The 23,015-nt window shown below is 37.0% G+C and overlaps 1 protein-coding gene across 3 annotated transcripts in view; it reads right to left on the bottom strand.

Annotated features, from left to right (window-relative positions):
• Positions 1-23,015, bottom strand: part of CNTN3 (contactin 3) — a 340,674-nt gene that overhangs the window by 209,498 nt on the left and 108,161 nt on the right. For all 3 annotated transcript variants that reach the window (XM_058726205.1, XM_058726206.1, XM_058726208.1), the window contains exons 3-4: positions 15,797-15,923; positions 4,211-4,386 (exon numbers count right to left, since the gene is read on the bottom strand). In XM_058726205.1, the coding sequence (XP_058582188.1) occupies positions 4,211-4,386; positions 15,797-15,923 (303 nt within the window). The remainder of the gene's footprint in view (positions 1-4,210; positions 4,387-15,796; positions 15,924-23,015) is intronic.

The following is a 23,015-nucleotide window of genomic DNA, read 5'->3' as shown; positions in this document are numbered from 1 at the left end:
TGCTGTGGTTGGAATTAAGAATCTGGAAAAAATGTTCAAATATATTAAACACGTATCAAAGATTATACACATGTCACATAATAGCAAATAACTGAGAAATCTATAACTCAAACACTGCATCATTTAAAAAATTTTTCCCTTCCACAGAAGTTTTTTTACTATTCCACAAATAATCTACTGGAAAGGGTTAAGAATGGCTACAAAAAGACCTCTTAAATTGAGAATGACCTTTTTCATTTTCATTTTATTACAAACACGATTTCCAAGCAACTTGAAAATTAAGATTACATTTCCTTGCATTTTCTCCAGTGTTATAAGTGGTGCATTGACTATCCTTTCATATATTCATTTATCCATGAAGCACATTTTAAATACTTTCTCCATAACTAATACAAACAAAAAGTATCACTAACCATGCAAACATAATCAAGAGAGGAGACATATAGTGAACAATTTGGATGTTTCTCAGTGACAACCCAGTTACCATCCATTTGTCTACAGCAAAGACAGTCAAAATGCCCTGAAGTCATGAGCATCTTACTAATACAAGGGTCTTGATCCTAATTCCATCTTCGGTTAATGCACCACATCCTTTCAAGGCTACCAAGTCAAAGCGAGGCTTTTTTAAAACTGGTGGTTTGAAATCTCTGATCTAGCAAATATTTTCCACTGTTTTTTCCACTGTCTTTGGTCTCTTTACCATAAGATACCAGTTATATCTCAACTATATCATTTTAAAAATGCATCTTTTACATTTCCAATCTAACATGGAATTAGGCAAAGAATACCCAAAATTCCTTCTTGTCTATTTCCAAAAAACACTTATGAACCGTCCCCTCCTCAAACTGCAAAACCAAAGCAAACCAAAGACTCCCTGTACACCAGCACTGCTAAGCAACTCATGACAAGCACCAGAACAAGAATGTATGTGAGGCTGTTACCACATGTATCCTGATAGGGTGCACCCAAGTGAAAAACTCAAGGATCGTAGCAAACAAACAAAAAACTGACAACCCTTTTTGGGAGAGGCAATCAACCATGTGCTGTTAGCTTCTGTGCAAGTTTTTGCCGGGTGTGCCAAGGCTGAAAGGTCTTTCTCAAGATGTGTCTGCAGAGAGCAGCCTGGAAGGATAAGGTAATGGCTTTCTCTAGGATTAAAAGCAGGTTGCTTACTGCTTGCTATAAGAGAGGCGGGGTCTCTAAGCCCAGTGTTCCTCAGCTGTGTGTGCAGCATCTTTCCAGCCACAGCTTAACACCTCTGTGGGACTTGAGGGTAAGGAAGCATGTTGCTTGCTGAGCTGTGAGTAATAAAGCCCTCTGTCACTGATCCAGGAATATCGTGTCTTCTGCTACCATCAGTGAAACAGCAGCAGGCTAACTTATTAGCTTGTAAGTAGGGTAAATAAAATCCTAGACTTAACAACTTTATCCCACTTGGCCTGTTAAGTACTGGACAGGGAGACTAGAAGAGGCATGATATAATTTCAGAAGTATTTCCAAACAAGCCATACTCTCTATGAAGGATAGACTGAAAAAAAATCTTTAAAAAATCTGTAATAGAAAAATATCACTGCATAAAGGGAACAATATATTTGGTGAAAGACTCCTAGAAATAGGGAATTAGACTGGGAATTGTACATTCTGCTATAGATCAGAGCAAAGAATCTGACCTCTGCATGTAGCAAAGCAAACAGAGTCAGGGTAATCCACTGATAGCATCTGTTGATAAAAACAGAGTTTGGATAAAATTTGCTTTAGAGCATATTTAAAATATTAAGCATAAAAATGAAAACACCAAATGGAAGTGGGAACAAACACTGCCTGTAGATCCAAAAGAGCATTTCAGAAAACTGACTATATCCTCAAAAGAATACAAACAAATAGATGTGGCCTCATCGAAGGACGAACAGAAATTCAAAGGAAAGAACAGCCTGAGGTAAAACGTATTTCAAAAAATAGGACAAAAAAAAATCCAGTACACAGAGTATCAGTGCCTTTTAAATATGAGTAAATCAAGCATAAAACTAAAAGATATAAAAGAAGGAAAATTTCCTAAACTGTGTACAAAACATGCAAGTATAATAATAACTCAAATTCTAAGCAAAGTAATTTTAAAAAGAGCTAAACATTGCTGTATGCTAGAAATATGCATGTTTTTAACTAAAGGGATGAAGAAAAATTATCACATATGCAACCAAGTGAGACAAAAAAGCAACAAAAAAGGAAGTGGTGGTGAGCTCCCAAGAAACGGAAGTGAGTCTGATCTCAGACTTGTGTTCAGCAACACTAACTCCATAAGACAATAGGACATCATATGGGAATTCTTTGGCAGTTTGGGGATTCAACCTTTGTACTAACCAGAAGGTATCTGCATACTCAAGTCAATATAATGACATTCTTTAAAATGTAATACGATGAAACAGGGGCAGCTGGGAGGCTCACCTGGTGATGCATCAAGACTCTTGATTGCAAATCAGGTCATGATCTCACAGTTCACCCTGCCATCAGGCTCTATGCTGATAGCACGGAGCCTGCTTGGGATGCTTTCTTTCCCTTTCTGCCCCTCACACATGCGTGCACTCTCAAAATAAATTTTAAAATATGATGATACATAGTTCCGTTTTTAAACATGAGTTATTAAATAGTAAATATTTAAAAATGGAGATACTAAAAAAATAAAAATGCAAGAATGGGAAGAGGTCTCATGGCGGGCACTGAAACTAGGTAAAAACACTGATACCTCATAGATTCTGGCAAAATTCTGGTTAAAGACAATATGCACATATTAAATCATTCATGAGAAAAATATTATATGTATACTTAGTATATACACACATACATGCATATATACATAGTGCCTAATATATATGCTTGCCCTGTATGTGTATACACACACACACACACACACACACACACACACACACACACACACCCCTCTATGAAAACGGCAGAACAACAATTTAAATCAATAACCACAGAAATCACCAGGACAGCAAAATATACAGTAAGGGAAAAAAGGAACGAAACTTATTGTTTAAAATGGAGTAACTCTGAAAAAACAATTTAGATTTAAAATTCTGGCTATTAAAAGAACATATACAATACTAATTGGTAAACTTCAAGGCAAACTTAAATTTGTATGATATAAAATCTAGCTTTCAAAGTACTCAGGAAGGTACAGCTTTAAATCAGAGAGCCAGAAACACTGTTCATCGAAGATAACAAAGTGAAAACAATGGAAAGAGCAAGTAAGTATGCAAACAGAGCATGCAGAATATAGTATCAGGAGCAAAACCAACCATTGTCATTATAAAGAACAGAAAGCTGCAGAATAAGCCATGCATTAAATGACACATCATCAATTTCTTAATGGCTTGTGGCTGTGGGGAGACAATACTACCACATTATAAGAACACATGCAATCCAATTTCAGAATTACTGAGGTATATGTAAAGAACTAAGAGAAACCTTACAACCAAGGTAACCCTAAGATGCATTACGTACAAAATATACAGCTAAAGCAAAGGAACAGAAACTAAAAGAAGCAAAAAGTAGAAAGTAGTCACAAGATATTATCAGGAAGATAAAAACTAAATGAGATCTCTGGTCCCAATTCAGAATTCCCTGGAGAAAGGCTGTGATTTTTCTCAGGTTGGGCCACAAGTTCACCCAGGTCCAATTAACACGGTACAAAGCTGGCCTCCAGAGCCCTGCCTCAGTGAGGGTTGCCCTGAAGGTCACTGTGAACTGGGCAAAACCACAAGGGAGGTCAATAAGATTCTTTTCCTTCTCATTGTCTTGGTTCCTTAAATCTTTTCAAATCTCTCAGACATAATTCTCTAATTTCTCTAATTTCAATGTTCTCCCAGAGCGAGGATCATGTCTGACAATTCCTTCATTTTCTTTTCAGTTCAAACGCAGTAGCAGACAGAGTAGCTACTCGATGAACATATTCTTAACTGGATTCTTTTTTCCATTCCTAAACAGAATCCTTACAAAAACAGCAAAATGGAAAACACACCCCCACGCATTTTAAGCTCTGATTTGTATAGTACATAGAGATCCAAAAGATCATACTGAATTGTCTCCTCAACCTATTTATCCAATTAATAAAATCCACGTATTGTTTCTGAAATCCAAAATGACCACACAAACTCAGTTAAATATTTTAAAATATTGGGTTTGCTAGATGTTGCAAATGTAAACTTACATGCAAACTGGAGTTTAGCTTCTCTGCTGACAATTGTCCCAAGTGAATTTGTCGCAAAACACTGGTAACTTCCCGTATCCCAGTTTCTGTTTGGGTTAATAACGACAAGATTTCCTCCGTTCAACTTATAGCGATATTCCATACTCGGATTAATATCACTTCCATTCAGCTGCCATCTGTAAAACAAATATCAAGATTTTTCCCCTCTTCCCGTATTTAAATTTTTAAAAAATCCACATTATAAAATCTACTTTAAACATCACCTTTCATAAATGAGGACGATAAATATATTATTCCATGGTGGCATACCTGAATTGAAGCATGGCCCAGCTATTTAGTGGAAACAAACGGTTAAAGTATAGTAGAAAGCATAACAGAATAGCCTCTAGAAGTTAAGGATTTTTCAAGATTTTCTGAAGAGGTAAGAATGATCTGTTCACTGGGGGGAAAATTTAGACTGGGTCTGCATAGGCAAATAGGAAGTAGAAAGTTGAGGTAATTATCTCATGTACTTCAGGCCAATCTCATGTTGCCAATGAAGGGGGGAAAGAGCACACTTCTTTTGATTTATTCAGACCGACTGAGCACATTTAATAAATTAATTGGATAAGTGCTCAACTATCCATTTCAATTTGTCTGGGTAAATACCTATCCCTGAGGCACTCTCCACTCCTCTCAGCCATCACAATGCTATTTCCTAAATGGCACACTGCAGTAAAAGACCCTAAATACCACCAAGGGGGTCCGCAACAGTAAAGGCATTAACCCCAGAGCCATATTTATCAATAGGAAGCCAAAATAAGAAAGGAAAAAAGATGCTGGTTTTTAAACACGAGTTTTTAAACAGAAAAAACAGTTTTTAAAAGAGGAGAATACTTGACGCATCAAAGTCGATTTCACCTTGAAAAACTCAGAAATAACCCACAGTCTCAAGAACACATCTGTTGTATAAATTAAGCCGTCTTCCTCCTGGAAGACTGAATTGTTACAGTAAAATTATACTATCAATTCTATCAATTTTTGTATATTATAACAACAATCATCTCAGTTGCTCATTGTAACTGAGAATGTGGGTAATCTAATACTCCTTTTATAGATGAGGATTTCAATAAAAAAGTTGAGATGTCAGCTGTTCCCAAATAACTCATTACTGGACTAGAAGTAGTACTCATTTTTGAATTCCAGCTCAGAGTTCTTTACTCATGTCATGTGTCATCTAAAAATTGTTATATTAGTACATAAAATATTTAACTTGGACATATTACGTGCTCTGAAAACAAAGACATGAAATGTGAATATTATCACAAATGAAAGTACACAAAATACAGTTTGATACCATTTATGTAAAGTTTTAAAACATATAAAGTAGTATCAATGCACTAAACATATTTTAAAATGTGAAAATGAAAAACCTCCACTTTAAGGTATTTTAAAGCTCTCATGGAAAGAAAGTGGGGTATGTTTGGGGGCAATACGAGGAAATTTAGGTTTTTGGTTTTCTTTCTCTTTTTTTAAATGTTTATTTATTTTTGAGAGAGAGAGATCAGGAAAGAGGTAGAAAGAGAGGGGACAGAAGATCTGAATCAGGCTCCATGATGACAGCAAAGCCCAACGTGGGTCTTGAACTCACAAACCATGAGATCATGACCTGAATGGAAGCTAATGTTTAGCCAACTGAGCCACCTACATGCCCCTGTCTTTATTTCTTAAGTTGAGTAGTGGTTTTATGGATGTTCATCATTACACTAGATTATGTGTTTATATCATTTTCTATATCTGAATAATACATAATAAAGTTTTAATGATGGAAGCCACAGGAAATGAACAAATGTATAAGTTTAGTCCCACATTTCAATGGTTTCCAGGCAGGTACAAATGCAGACAAACCACATGGAAGACACAGTCCTACACATGCTGGGTTTGACTTTCAGAGAATAAATATCACAGTAAATCACAAGTGGGTGGGTTGAAATTCTTTTTAATTTTTACTTATTTTTGAAGGAGAGAGAGACAAAGTGTGAGCAGGGGAGGGGCAGAGAGAAGATGACACAGAATCGGAAGCAGGCTCCAGGCTCTGAGCTGTCAGCACAGAGCCCAACGTGGGGTTTGAACTCATGAGCCGTGACATCATGACCTGAGCTGAAGTTGGATGCTTAACCAACTGAGCCACCCAGATGCCCCATGTGGTGGGTTGAATTTTTAAGCAATGAATGGTTTGTAAGCTTCTGAGCATCTTAATGCTTGCATTGGGAAAAACTCTAAACTCAAATCAGAAAAGATGTAGTTAATTTCATACACTTTTGAACGACAGACTCTCATGACAAAGGGTACTTGTATTTTTGTTACCCAGAAAATACAGTTTGTTGGGGGAAAAGAGGATTTTAGCTCTAGAGTTAGAATCTTTATGGCCTGACTAAACATGTCTGAAGGCTTAATTTGAAAATTGTGTTTTTGTGTTTAGCTGATGAATAATAAAGGTACAGTGGCTATGTGGAAAATTGAAAAGATAAATAAAAATATGGAGAAGCAATTCTTCTTGCCTACTTAGTAGCTGGAAAGATTTAAGATATCATAAAGTATGTAGGAAAATACTTTATATCAGTAAGTGTCTAATATCTGAAAGCTATCTTCCCAAAGCTTTGACTAAACAACTAAAATGGAAAAGATTTTTTCATGCATAAATATTTCGTACTTTCTTTAGCTCGATCTTCATCACATAGACTGAATGCCTAGATTATTGCATTATGTGAAAAGGCAAAATCTACTCCCTTTTAAATATGTTTCCGCTATGCCAAAAGTAAGTGCTTTGCTTCACCAAACTCTTCAGAGCTAAGACATACCCAAAAGAATGTTAATTTTCTTTTAACGAAGTGATACAATTATTTCCCTCCTTCTTAACACTATTTATTATTAAATGGACTTCATCCCCAGATGATATAAAAGTTCTCAGTTATCTTGTTAAACACTGATTATTTTTCCTCTTACTGAAAGTATGTGAATTAAAAAGGTCTGTATTTATTTAAACTCTGAAATGTGTAAGGAATCTCTGGGCCTGAAATTCCAAAAAATTATCACATCCTGAGAAAAAAGTGTACTTAAGTTCCCAATGCAAAATATTCATATTTAAGCCTGATTTCTAAATATTTCTGATACTTTCTTCTGCATAAGAAACCTTCAAGAAAACTGAAGGCATACACACACTTACTCCTTTTACAAAGTATGTGTCCAATAAATCTACAAATTAGACTAATTTTCTTTGCAGTAAATTGTAATCAACTGCTTAGAGTTCAAGAACAACACATAGTAATAAAGTGTGACAGGTGAGTGGCACATTGAGGCCATGAATTTGGGAAGTTTTTAGAGGCAGATACTGTCTTTTAGTTTTGCACATACATAATTATTTGTAAAAGGTGCAGATGTCCACTTTTAAGAATAAAGTGTGAAGTTCATGAGAAACTCTAAAGTTTCAGAATAAGGTCTTTCTGAAATATCAAAATTGCTTTAAAATTCATAAAAGTAACATTTGCGCACCCAAATTCCATTCCAAAAGGCTTAATGCAGTGATCTGGAGCAAGAAAAGACAGCCCAGTGGCTCTTGGGGTTGCATATACCAGTATTTCAATCATATAACATTTACATTGTGCTCTAGAAACAGACTAACCTTGTAGATTTAGCTCAGTGGTAAATGTCACAAGATTAAGCACCTTTGTATAATCATCATGTTGTAACACTCTTGAATGATCTTATAAGTTCATTGCCAGCCTCCAGTGTTCAAATGCTCATTCTACACAAATTAGGATTTGCTTTTAGAATCCACAAGTGAGAAATGGTCTAATATTCATATTTCACAAATTTACTCATTCTCACGCAATGAGCTCTCAATCCCTCACATTTCTTTGTGTGGAAGTTATCTGTGAATTTTTTTCTGGGCCAATGAGTAGAAGCGGAGGGCTGGAATGAGAAGTTCTGGGCTGTGCACTCTGCTAGCCTGAGACAACATGAATTTGATCTATCAACTTCTAAAATCATGTCTGCATTGTCTACACAACAGGGCGCTGGTTATGTCCTCACTGGAGAAACACTGGGCAGGTGGGGATAAGGAGGTTGGGCCAAGCCTGTACAATAGAATGGTGGGAGTCTATGGCAAATTTCCCTGTAAACGTTTTTTGAATACAATTCCTTTAAAACATCATGCATGCCGTTGAGCCAACAGGCTTTGAATTTTGACTATAACAGCAAAAGGTACCTGACACAGGGGCTATTACAACTGGCAGTTACTGCTTTTTCATGAGGAAAACTATAATTGTTACTTCTGGAAAACATGCTAAAACATCAGTGACTGAGGGTACAAGAATCACTGCTTTCCAATACAAAGAACAAACTGTGTAAGAGTGTGTGTGTGTGCATGCAAACATGAATTCACGTAAGAAGTTAAGTCAGTACAAAAAGCCTACACTTTCAGAGTTGAAAGGTGCTTTTGAAAGCATGACTTCCAATGCCTGATGAGTGTTTCAATCACTGCTGAATTCCCACCATCAGCCATAATAGCTGGTGCATGGTAGGGTCTCATAGAAGTTTCCTGAGTGGAGTAACTTAGCCATAACTAACCTCCATATAGTCGTCCCTCCCTGTGGTCAGCCACATTAGTAACAAACATCTCAAAGATGAGGAAGGAGGGGCGCCTGGGTGGCTCAGTCGGTTAAGCGTCCGACTTCGGCTCAGGTCATGATCTCGCGGTATGCGGGTTCGAGCCCTGCGTCGGGCTCTGTGCTGACAGCTCAGAACCTGGAGCGTGTTTCAGATTCTGTGTCTCCCTCTCTCTCTGCCCCTCCCCCATTCATGCTCTGTCTCTCTCTGTCTCAAAAATAAATAAACGTTAAAAAAAAAAAAAGATGAGGAAGGAATGCATATTTATTTTCACTTACTTAATAATTAGTTCTTATTTACTTACCATTCTAGTTATTAGATGATATGGCAACCCTTACACAAAACCTCAATGGCATGAACAACAATCATGAACATAATCATAGACATATCTTGCCACTACAATTTCAGGCACCAAGCCCTAAAACGGGTCTTTCACTAGAACCTGATAACAAGGTTGGAGACTGTCACCCTTTAAAAGTGAAACTAACTAAACTGACTGACATCAGGTAGTTTCAAAATAATCCCTGGATACAATTCACCTCACAGTTATTTATACAAAGCTAATGTCCTTCAGGATAGCTATGCTATCACACAAAATCTGGTCAGGAAAACGGAAACACAAACAATAAGCTGGTAAAAAAAAGAAAACATCACACGTTAGACTGGAACATAAAGTGAAGAGAACAAAATAATTTGCTGAAATCTTTAGGGAGTGGGGCTAAGTTTTGGAAATAAGCCCACACTAAACACTTGTTAAATCAACGGGCAATACTTTATTTGGGGGCTGACAGGAAAATTAGGAATTTAATCACAGAAGCAATTTGTGGTTTTAGATGTGGCTTTCAAGTTAATAAGCAAATGCATTTGTGTTCAAATGCAATGTTTGTTAATATGTTTACTGAAGTGATGAGAATAATTGCAGCCCTTGAAAGAATGAATGTCTAAATTTGCATATTCAATACTTTATCCAAAAATAACTAGTTAGGCTTCAGCAATAATTGCCAAAGATATAAACGAGTTAAATTGCAATGCTGTGTTTTTTAAAAATTAAGTTTTTAAGATGTGTCTTATGACATAGATTTCCATTTCTTCTCACTCATAGATAAATTTTAAACATACATATTTAAGAAAAAAACACTGGGATTAAAAGCAACTGTTTAGTTTACATAGCTATAGCCTCATTCAAATTGATCACTGATTGCCTTAAAATTACTGGTACAAGAATAATAAAAGAGGTTTGCCATTCCGGCTTTCTCTGTACCTGTTTTTGCTTTTTTCTGGTAGCAGTGCTCCCTCACTCCCTTTGAAGAGGCCACTCCTCACATGACTTGACCTGACCACTCGGAACAATCCTTGTCTTGGCCTCAGTGCTTAGTTAAGAATATGAAAGTGGCCCAACTGACTTAACCTGGCTTTGGTCCTTATGTGTTATCCTGCCTTTTCACTCCACTGCAAACACACAAGAAAGAACAGCACCAAATGTGATGTGAATTATTTTTTATAATTCTGTCTGTAACATCTAAAATCTAACTTCTACATTTTTCTTGGATATTGATTGCTCACACTATTAGCAGTTTTTAAATGTCATGTTTTTTTCTGACACTATTCAGAACTTTTGATGACACTAGTAGGAAGGATGCCTTCTTTTTCCAGCTGCTAAGGGGAGGATATAAGTAAGCTTTGTGTTCCATGCAATCAGCTTTGTCACCTCATGGGCGATGTGTCTTAAAATGGAGCCCAAAAAAGGAATCGATCCACACTTAAGAATATGCTCTAAAATGTACTATTGACCACTTCTAACCGTCTGATCCTTCATGATATTCTTGACTCCTAAACATGACCTAATCCCAAATTTGCTTTGTTTTCCCCCATTAACTTCATTCTACTTTTTTTTTTTCATGCTCCAATTCAGCATGCACTATTTGCTAGGCATTTGGAAGGTGAGGGTGAAGAACAAACCGTCTTCACCTTTAAGGGGGTTACATCCTACCAAGACAATCACACATTTCATTTTGGTAAGTTTTACCATGCAAGTAGGTATGGAGTAAAATGGGCACTATATCATTGGAGCATGGACCCAGTACAGCGGATATTAAGAAGGCTTCATGAGAGAGGCAGTAACATAGCCAAGTTTAAAATGCTCTGTAAGAGATGCTGTCTACCTCCACTTCCCTCCGGCACTATAGATATTCTTTACTCTTTAACGGTTAGCAATCATGCCAACCATGTGAACATGTCATTGCTCATACAGCTGACTGTAGGTGTGGGGACCAGAACTGATCAGCTGGAGAAGTTGGGATGCTAAAAGTTGTTGAGCATGAAGATAAACACAGAGAATCAGGCCTACTAATCCAGCAGAAAGGATTTTGTCTCCCAAAAGGCCAAGAGAATTTATTTTTTATTAAAAAAATTTTTTTTATGTTTATTCATTTTTGAAAGACAGAGACAGACACAGCACAAGCAGGGGTGGGGCGGAGAGGAGGGACTAGGAATCTGAAGCAGGCTCCAGGCTCTGAGCTGTCGGCACAGAGCCCGACACGGGGCTCTAACTCATGAACCGCAAGATCATGACCTGAGCCAAAGTTGGATGCTCAACCGGTGGCTATGCTGCCACCCAGGTGCCCCAGGCCAAAAGAACTTAGAGGAACAAAAACACTTATTTGTCTTGCAGCATAAAAGTGAAATAACAGTGACATCAGATCTTACATGGCAACAAGATAATGTAAGGGAAAAAGTGCATACAATCAAAATATTATACATGCTCTACATGTAGAATATATACAGCATATATAGTGCATACAAATGTAGTACATATATGGAGCCATATGTATTACCACATGTGGTACCATGTACAGTAATATGTGGTTTGTGTGTACATATGTGTGTGTGTGTGTGTGTGTGTGTGTGACTGTGTATATATGGGCAACAAGAAAACTCAGATTTTTCTTCCTTACAGTTTACTCTTTCAATAAATGGCGAGCAGCAATTAGTGGCTCTTATTTTCCTCTTCTTCCTTAAACTGAATGCATTTAGTTGATTTTCAGTAAATTCCAATACAGGGAACCATACCTAAAAGGGAGAAACCGTGGCCAGGGGAGATGATATTTTGCAAAGATACTTAGTCCATATAACTTGTATATCCAATATTGTTCACTGTGTACTTTATTAACATAGTTTACTTATTATATAGAGCTGGAAGACAATAAGGTTGTGGTTACTTCCTTTTTGGGAGAACAAAAAAAAAAACCAGAAAAGCTGTGGATTCAAGGATCAGTCTAGAGCAGAGCCATCCAACAGAAGTTTATGGAAGCATAAAAATGGTCTTTGGTTCCTTCCAATACAGTAACTATTAGCCCCACATGTCTACTCAGCACTTGAAATAAAGCTGCTCTGACTGAGGAAATACATTTTTAACATAACTGATTTAAATCTCCCGGGTCAACTTTTGGCCACTGGCTACCACATTGGACAATACAACTCGTAAGTCTCAAGCTAGAATAAATGTTGAAAACATAAAACCCACGTGGGCCACATTTCACTTTAAGACTTATTTTCTTTGGCCTACATTACAAGAGATTCCAAAGAGAAAACACCTGAATTTTAAAACATCTCTTGAAAAGCTTTTGTTGTACTGGACCAGGATACCTGGATGGTAATCACTGGCTAGTGCTGAGAAGCAGTTGTCACCATTCAAAAGGCTTGTGGCTGAATGTTGGATAGTTTCCAGTCATTACTCAATGTCTCTATATGTTCTCAAGGCACATCCACCTCTTTGAGCTTTTTACCTGCCTGGTCGCCATTAGGTATCTACATATTCTGCCCCAGTCTGTCTCAAACATGTGGTTCCTTTAAAGGCTGAATGGCATCCGTAGAAGTGACTTAGCTGGGGTCTTCCATGTGAGCAAATTGTGAAATAATGGGCATTTATAACCCTACGAAAAGTCAGGGAAAATCCCTCCCACTTAAGAAAGTTACTAATACTCCCTCAGGGTAATCTCTTCTGTCATCATCAGCAATTACAATGAGAATACATACTAATTAACCTTTAAATATAGGCTTTGGGGCTTAGGTGGGGAGATGGGGTGGGGAGAAGAATAAAAGTCTCAATTAAACCCTAACACAAGTAATTTCTCTTGAGAGTTTCTGAACTTTTGGATATCTAATATGGCCAATTAAGAGTTCTTTTTACCCAATGGGAGAACCAAGAATATATCTCTCATCAGACAAATTTGCCCCAGTCTACAAGGTAGGCTGTGGGCTTTCAAAGGGTATTCTTTTATCAGACTCTTAAACTTTATTTCAAATCTTGGGAAACAGGGTTGGATTTGTCTTCAACTTGTAAATTTCACATGAACCACTGATTTTCCCCTTGATATCCATCTATCTAACTGCTTATCCTTATAAACCCTTATAAAAATATATCCTTTCTCTGATGTCATGTCAAAAAGCAAATCCCCAACTTCAGTGCTTTTCCATATTTATACCATTTATCTGTAGTTTCTAAAGGATAGTTAAAAAATAAGAACAAGCAAGCATATTTTCTCCTGAAATATTTAAAGAATTCTACAAACTATTCCATGATTGACTATTAAAATCAAAAGATAGGAGAAAAAAATCAGGCCATAACTGAAGGTGTTGCCTAAGTAGATAAGGTCATAATTACAGCCTACAGGGTTGTATACTCCCATTTATTCCTTCAGCATAACCTCTTACACAGAAAACATGAATAATGGGGAGTTGTTGTTACAGGAAAGCCTTGTATTTTCACAATGTAAAGAGGTTCCCTTATGCTTTTTTTCAAGGTCTCGACTTCTAGTGACTATAAACCTTCATTTTAAGTGGAATTTTATACTGGTTACAAGTCTTAACTTTAGAGAATCTTTAGAGCTATAATGAAAGTGTCTGCTCAATCTGGCTACAAACCAAGTACTTTAGAACCATATCTACCATGTTAAATTTCTTCATTTATCAGACACAAAACTGATGGATCAATTTAAGTCGCATATCTCCTGGTCTCAGGTACAGATTCTGCTTAAATTGGAACACACCACATCCCAGGCCACAACATAAAACCTAAGAGGCACTGTGTAAATGGCAGGACCTCTTCATCAACATTTTACACATGGCATCAGTATGTTTAAAGACACTCTCTGGCATTACAGAGAAATTAACGCAACAAATATAAAGAAATTAACGCAACAACAGGCTATTTCTGGATTTCTGATCTCAAGACTTCTTGCTACTTGATAAAAGTTTACAAATACAATTAAACTGTTAATTTAGAAAAACACTCTTGTCTGACTAAATCTTTTTCCCCTGAACACATTTATCATCAAATTATTCATAAGATAAATGCTAGGAATACAACTTCACTGACAACAGAGAAACAGCCCACAGATGAGTCATTCATATGGATTCTTTATCATATTACAGTCATATCTAAAAGGATAATCTTCTGTTTCAGGGAGAAATGAATAGATGAATGAAAATGCCGGCAAAAAAATGTTTCTAGGATAACGTCTTTTATTAAAGTTGATGTGTTCATCTTTCTCCCAAAGAAGAAAATATTTTCAGATGTTACATGTGCTCAAGTTTGATTAATTGAACTAACTCATAAAACACAGATTCTTATATTTTTTTAACTTTATGTTATACTTTTCTTATTTCTACAGAGTGAGGAAGAGGCAGAGAGAAAACTTTTTACACCTCTGTCAATTCTGACCAGTAACCTGGAATCATTGTGTATTCTGTTGAAAGTACACAGCAGGTGCTCAATAAATATATCTTTGAATATTACTGAAAGAGACTGACTTAGGTTACTTCCAGATGTAAAAATACAAAGGTCTACCTTCTAACCCGATGCTGACCCAATTGAACAATGAATGTTGGCTTCTATTATTTACATGGATTAAGAAAACAATAGAAGTTCTATAAGGTCTGCATTAGTACCCTTACCACTTAGAATTTTATTAACACAGGCTGAAGTATGCTTGTTCTGCAGATTACAGAGGAGGTTTTGCCAAGAAACTAATATTGTAAACAGAGTTTTCGAGACAAATGCTCACAGTATCCAAAAGAGCATGTTGTTCTCAAGGTGCCTCGAGCACTTTCTCATTGCCACTTATATGAAAGCTGCATATGCTGTTTATAAATAATTCATTTCTTCATTAAATTGGGTCACCTAAGCACACATAACAGTAAAAATAGTTAAGCTTGTGCTTTTTTAAAAAAAGTAAATACCCATCCCATCCAAATCATCCATCATCAACCTCCAAATATTAATATTTTTATCTTAAGCGGATGGGAATTCAGACTTTTTTCCCTTATACCTTTCTGTGATGTTTGACGGTTTTCAGTGAACAAGTATTATTCATGTAATCTGAAAAATACATACTCTTACATGAAAAAAAAATCTACTAAACTAATATAATTTCTCTTTGAGAATAATGAAAATAACTTTAGTAAGAATGTACTTTATTCCCCTATACTTAGTGAACCTTCACACACATGGTCAGTAAAATGGTAAAGAAAGAAGCACAAATAGCCAAAAAGTAACTTTTTTAAAAACTATGACTTCTAACTACCTTTGAAATATTTGATTTTATCCCCACCATGGATATGTTCCCAACAAGTGCACGTAAACTAATGAGTTTATAAATTAAATTGCACTATAAATCAGTGAAAATGCATTGTTTATTTAAGATATTCTGCTATGTCTTTTTTAAAACAAGGAATCTCATTGTAAAGTGAATAATGAATCAAATATATACAGTATGGATCCAATGTTTATGTATCAGAACTGCTGAACATAGCATACAACTGCAGTTTCATGTATTATTTCTTATGGATGCCATACATATATTGAAGCAAAAAAACCCCCAAAATCACAATGGCCACATTGTTATTTCTTAATTTGGATTTGCAAACTTTCCACTGTACCTGTAATGAGGTGAAGGGTTGCCTCTCGCCTCACAATTTAAAGTTATTTTTTTATCCTCTGAACCAACAGGGAAAATGCTGTTGCTGGGCTCTCTGATGAACACTGGACCTTGTAAGAGAAGATCACCTGTAGGGGTGGGAGACATCCAAAAAGCAATCATAATAAGGAAAAGGTATTCTAGAACTGAAGAATAAAAATAAGCAACCAGTATCTGCTCTTTAAAGCAAACGAAGAAAAAGCAGGGATTGCTTCCCTGGTCTACAATATGTGCTCTGCAGGTATTGCCTTGTCAATGAGGCTCAGTTACACCATTAACAGCCTAATAACATGTATGACAGAATGAACATTAGTATGAAAACCACTGCTATATTAATAAAACCTTAAAAGCATAAATAAGCCTGTACTAATTAATCTTTTTAAATATATTTTTTAAAGTTTATTTACTTTTGAGAGAGAGAGTGTACATGCACACATGCACGAACGGGGGTGGGGGGGGAGGGTCGGGCAGAGAGCAAGGGAGACAGAGAATGGCAGGCAAGCCCTAAGCTGTCAGTGCAGAGCCTGACATGGGGCTTGATCCCACAAACTGTGAGATTGTGACCTGAGCTGAAATCAAGAGTTGGATGCTTGTCAATCCACTGAGCCACCTAGACACCCCTCTAGTAATTACTTTTAATATTATAAACTCTACCTAACTTTTCACTGATGCATATCCTATTACAGGGGCTCTTTTTGTCATAAGGGTCTTTACAAAATGAAAGTTGTGTTCAAAATAAGTTGAATACTTGAGTATGATCTTTCTCATAAAATCTGCCATACATACAAATCAGAATGTTGACGATATTATTTTTCTGTTTTGACCTCCAATACTCAACATTTGGTGGTATTTCCATTTTACTACCAGCCAATTTAAAAGAAGGTTACAACCCTAAGCAAGTATCTTTTAAAAGGTTTTCTACTTTAGTTAAGGCAATTTGAGTACTTTCTGAGAATTTACACACACACACAGACACACACACACACACACATCTGTCTTTGTGCTATGAATTTAAAAAGGAACGAGATAACGCCATCAACAAATGCTTATGCTACTTTAGTTGTACAATCATCGCCAGTGCATTTCTGAAAACAAATGAATCCACAGGAAAAAGAAAAGAAAACTCTTCATTCTCCTATCTTGGAAAGCTCAGTAAAATTGGAGGAATTCCTGCTGAAGCAAAGAATGCATAAACTGAGAGACAAAGAGAGCCCATGAGTAGTCAGACAAAGAAAACAAGTCGGAAAAAATGTCCAGAAACTATGAACTTATATCTTGGCTACTTCAAGTAGGAATAGCATTCCTAAGAAATATTTACCATAATTATGAGGATAATAAAATAATACTGTAAATAATCATTGACATGATGAAAACAGCAATAGTGAAAGCCAGTGTGTGAATCTTATGTGGCCATTACACGTTCTTTAATCTTCACAGAGATAATGATTTCCAATGAACAGAAGAGGAGCACTGGGCCCAAAAGTGGCCAGGAGCGAGGGGCAAGTTCACATACTGCATTTCAGAATGTACACACTCTAGAACATCTGATTTCAGAATCCAGGCAGTGATGCCTGTTGCCTTCTGCTCCAAGAATGCAGCCTTGCCCTTCATCTGGCTATTGCTCTCAGCTTCTGGCAGGTAACCAAAGTCATACATGATAGAAATGCTTTTGTTTACGGTGGTGATGGCCACATTACATCTGAGAGTGGGACCAGTCATACTGATAGTCTTGGATGGGGACTGGCGACATCACAAAGATCAACCGTGTAATTGTAGGTAGAAGATTTGATTCACAGGGTATGATCTAACTTGAGCAACTGAGCTCCACTGCATGTGCCTTCATCAGTCCTAACTATGTAATGAAGCCCCAGTAAAAACTCTGGACACTGAGGCTTGGCAAGGTTCCCTGGGTGGCAATAGTCCTTGTGTATTACCACACATCAATGTCAGGAGGTTTACTCATCCTGAGGACAACAAAAGCTAAGCATTTGGGGTCGTGCTAGACACTGTCTGATGTGTCTCTTCATTTGGCTGATTTTAGTGTGTATCCTTTCCCTAAAATAAGCCAGATTATCAGTATAATAGCTTTCAGTGATGTCTGTCAGTCCTAGGAAATTATCAAAGCCAGAACTTGCAGCTGGTGTTAGAAATGCAGGTAGTCTAGGGACTGTGCACTCAAACCTCAAAGTCTGCTAACTCTGAACACCTTTCCCCTGCAAAATCAACATGCCATTAACCCTTAATACTACCTACCACAAGCTGCTTAAGAAAGCAGCTTGCTTGGGGTACTTGAGTGGCTTAGTTGGTTAGGCTTGGAGTTCAACTCAGGTCATGGTCTCAAGGTTTGTGAGTTCGAGCCCCACATCAAGCTCTCTACTGTCAGCAAAGAGCCCACTTCAGATTATCTGTCCCTTTCTCTTTCTGCCCCTCCCTCCTCACACTTCTCTCTCACTCTTAAAAATAAAATTAACATTAAAAAAAGGCAGCTTGCTATACTTTCTAGTCCCCAGTCTTTATTTATCTCTGAGGGGAAAATCACACAAGGTAAAAAATCTCACTTTTCTTTGTGGAAAAGGAGAACTTTCAGAAGAAATGGATTTTGAAATAGCTACTAATGTCCCTAATCCAAAAGATCCAATGTTGTCATTTTCTTAAATTTTTCCCCCAAGTAAGTTTATTGCATAAAAATAAATAAAAATAAATTAAATAAATAAATAAATAGATAGATAAATAAATAGATAATCAGCTTAATTAATCAAATTTATGGTCTTGGGAAGGTGAAACTAATTCTAATGCCTATTTGTAAGTATTTACAAATGTGGTGGATTTTTCATAACATTTTTTTTCTGGTGGAACAGCTCTTGATTTACTTTGAGTGGCCACTTTATTTCACTTAGGATATGGGATTGCCATTATTTTTCTGAAAAACTTTAACATATGTAGCACTTGACAACAATACTATAGTAACATAATGGTGTAGATTTAAAAATTCCAGGTAAATTGGGGAGAGAAGCTGACAGAAGGAAAATTAGCTCGAGATAAGAAAGGGATGATTTCCATGAAAAAGATAAAAAGAGGTGTTTTTAATAATTTCCTATAAGTGGCCACAATGAAAACCCAAATATGCAATCCAATCACCATCTAACATAAGTCATATCCCAAAATGGTGATCTAATTCTTCTCTAGAGACCCATATTAATATTAAATGAAGGTGTTAAATAACTAGAAAACTTTTCATACTGAGACCCTTTTGGGAAAATGATCACAATAGCTAATTTGCTAATATTTATGTGCCAGGCCCTGTACTAAGGAAAGTATAAGCCTTGCCTCTCTTATTCCCAGGCTACGTTTGACCCCATCTCCTGTGCTATGAGGTCCAGCCATACCGGCACCCTGTGCCACCACTGTCTTGTCTCTGCCTCTGAGACAATGATGACTGCTGTCACATTGGGCTGAGCCACCACCTCCCTTGTTACTCTGATTTCCTTTTGTCATTCAGAACTCTTCTCAGCTTACATGTGACTGTCCATCCACCCACCTCTCACTTCCACCTTTCACAGAGGTATCAAAGCACATCTTGCTGTATCTCACTATATGTGAACATCATACATGTTCACATATGTGCTTGCTATTTGGGTCTAATCCTTTGCTCTATCCCCAACTCCTAGAACATGGGAGATATTCCCTATCAATCTGTTGAATAAATAAGATGAATGAAGGAATTCTCACAATAACTCTCTATAAAGCAGATACTTTTTATTTTTTTAATTTTATTTGTTTTTGAGAGAGAGAGAGAGAGAGAGAGAGAGAGAGAGAGAGTATGTGCAGGCGTGTGTGTGTGTGTGTGTGTGTGTGTGTGTGTGTGTGTGTGTATGAACAGGGGAGGGGCAGAGTGAGAGAGGGAGACACAGAATCTGAAGCAGGCTCCAGGCTCTGAGCTGTCAGCACCGAGCCCGCCATGGGGCTCGAACCCAAGAACCATGACCTGAGCTGAAGATGGACACTTAACTGACTGGGCCACCGAGGTGCCCCTAAGGCAGATGCTTTTTTATAGCTAGTGATTGACAAAGCTGAGATTTTAATTTCAGAGATTATGTTCTCACCTTATAGTTGTTTGGTCTCTCCAGCAGAAAATGAGGCACAGGGTGATTAGACAACCTAACCGTGGCAACACAGGTTTGTTTTGTTTTGTTTTGTCTTGTTTTGTTTTGTGAGAGACTGTGATCAGACCCTAGTGCTCATGTTCTGGGTGCGCTTCCCTTCCCAGTAAACCACACAGTTCTAAATATGGTCAAAGACAAAAACGAACCATCAGCTTCCTTTTTCAACTTCAATATTTTCTGCTAACAGTGGGGCTCCCAGCCTGTGAGGTGCACACCCACCATTTCTGAAATTTAAGGCTCCTAAAGGCTTTTTAGACCATTAGCAGCCATTTGAAACCTTCCTAAAATGTAAGTACAAATTCATAATCAAACATGACAGGTCAGTCCATGTTTCATACTCTTAAAAGAGACAAAGGCCACTCAGTCTTGCTTCACCAGAATGAAACCGGTGATGAGAGCTGCTTGGGATATAATGTAGTCTCTTGGCAGCAATATAAACTTAAAAGGAATAGGTTCTGAAGTCTTTGCTCATCGAAAAGAAATTATCCCACATTTTCTTCAAAAATGAATTTTGATCCTCAAAAGGACAGAACCTTGACAATTCACATGGATATTCATAACCAGCAAAGAGAAGCTTGGCTGAGAACAGAAGGAAGCCTCCTGCCTGGCTAAATGGATTCGATGTAACATTTAGATTGATGCTAAACTTTACTTTTTGTGACAGGAGCATTTTTTTGATATGCTAGCCTAGCTCCAAAGCTCCATGTTAAGTTTACAGCCTAAAATAAAGGGCATATAACATTTCCGAACAGGACTAATCAGTCCAAAAGCCCAATCACGAGGTGTTATTTTTTTCCCCAAATACCCACAGGCTACTTGAAATAACTACCTTTGAATGTAAGTACCAGCTTTATAAGTTCCTAAGGTAATGTCACCTAAAAGATCAAACTGCAGCCAATCAATCCTAATAGTCATACTCTATACAGTTTTTATGAAGACTGACATAGAGAAATAGACAAAGGATCCAGGCAGTTGCATTACTTTTACTAAAAGAAATGAAATTCCTAAAAGACCACAATGTTATCTCTGAAATTCCTATAGAAAAAAGGAAAGCATATCCTATTTTCCCTCACTTATTTATATCATATTTACATGATGCAAAAACAGAAAGATATTTAGAAATGAAGAGGGTCAATCCCAAAAGGGAGCTAGAGTGAGGCCTTCTATTTAAAGCAGAATTTAAGACTAGGAGCTAGAAAGGAATAGTCCCAATGTACTTACAAGGCACCCAAACCAAACAGAATGAGCTCTAGCCTGGGTCAGAGAAAGTAAAAATTATAGGTCACCAATGAAATGAGATCTTGGTCTTACTATTCTACAGGAAAAAAACAAATAAAAGATGGAAACATTTTATAGCAGTGGGGCATTATCTTTTTTTTTTTTTTTTGGGGCATTGGTGGCTTAAAGCTAGAAAATGCCAACCAAACAGAAATGACAAAAATAAAATTCCATTTATATTCCCAAGTCAAGGGAGGATACAGAATCCAATCTTAAGATAATTCATTTCTTTAACAAATATTTGAATGCCAAACCCATGCAGCATGTCAAAAACTAGCTGTGGCACAATGGTGGCTGTCTACTCAACATCTCTTACCTATTTTTTTTCCTTACCTTCAGAATCTGCCGTTCATCAGAGATACAGAAAGCACCAGATAAATTACGTACCCTGAACTCTTGGTAGTTCTTGACTGGAGAGAAGGGCAGACAAGGAAGATTGGGCTATGTATGAGACCAGTAACAGCCAAAGAGGGGTACATATGTTTGCAAGGTTGGCCACAACAAAGTACCACAAGCTTGCTTGTTTAAACAACAGAAATTTACTGTCTCATAGTTCTGCAGGCTAGAAATTTCAAGTCAAGGCATGGGCAGGACTGGCTCCTTCTGAGGGCTATGAGGGACGATTCTGTTTGAAGCCTGTCACCTGGGCTTATAGATGGCTGTCTTCTCCCTCTGTCCCTTCAGGTCATTTTCCCTTTATGTGTCCAAATTTTCCCTTTTTCGAAAGATACCAGTCATAACAGATTAGGGCCTACCTTAATAACCTCATCTTAACTAATCCCATCTGCAATGACCCTATGACCAAATAAAGTCATGTTCTGAGGACATCGACACACAAATTTTGAGGGGGACATAATTCGACCTTATAACAAAAGATAAGGGACAATCTGCTAAAAACTTTTAGGAAAGAGTCTCTATTCTGATTTTGAGGAAAACAAAATGAAACAAAGAAACAAAAATGAAAGAAATGCTGACCTTGCTTCCTTTCCTTTTTGATATGGAAATTGTGAGGAAGGATGTAATGCTGGGAATCCCTATGGCCATCTAGACACCATGAGAGGAAGTATACATATACCACGGAAAAGCTAATCCAGAGCCCTCACATCGCTGAGTTCCTGAACCGAAATGAACTGCCTAAGTCCAAACATTGAATGTTAGAAAAACGAACCTCTAAAGGGTTTTTGTCATGTGCAGCTGAATGTACTATGACCAACATGCTAGAAAAAAAGGGAAACACCAATACAGTAGAGTTATGATGAAAACAAAAAAGGAAAAGCTTACCAGGAGTAACTAATTTATCCATTTCCCACATCTGGAAATGTTATCAAGCAATTAAATTACAAGAAAAAGGCTGGAGTATGGCAGACAGACACCTGGAGTATGAGAGCATAGAAGAGACGAATATAAAGCAATAAAATTATTTAATTTGCTAAATTAATGGTTTACTAAATTATTTTCACAATTTGTATTTCACATTTTGTCCATAAACAGAAATGAAGAAACTACATGGGAAGCAGTGTTCAATATTAGAGATTTAAAAACTGAAAAGTACTGTTTAAGCTTTATAGGTGCTAGAAATAAATGTTCAATAAAAAAATTCTCTGTGGAGTGGCAGAACTATTTCAAAACATGACAAAACTTTAGCAAAAACCACATATTTCTCTCATTGCAACTGGTCTAAAAAACCCAGAAGAATGTCCATACTCATTAACATATATGTACATTCTGATCATGTTGAAG

Source organism: Neofelis nebulosa, chromosome 4 (genome assembly GCF_028018385.1).
Source record: "Neofelis nebulosa isolate mNeoNeb1 chromosome 4, mNeoNeb1.pri, whole genome shotgun sequence".
Lineage (NCBI taxonomy): Eukaryota > Metazoa > Chordata > Mammalia > Carnivora > Felidae > Neofelis > Neofelis nebulosa.
Note: the sequence above shows the minus strand (reverse complement) of the source record. Positions and strands in the feature narration are given on the sequence as shown.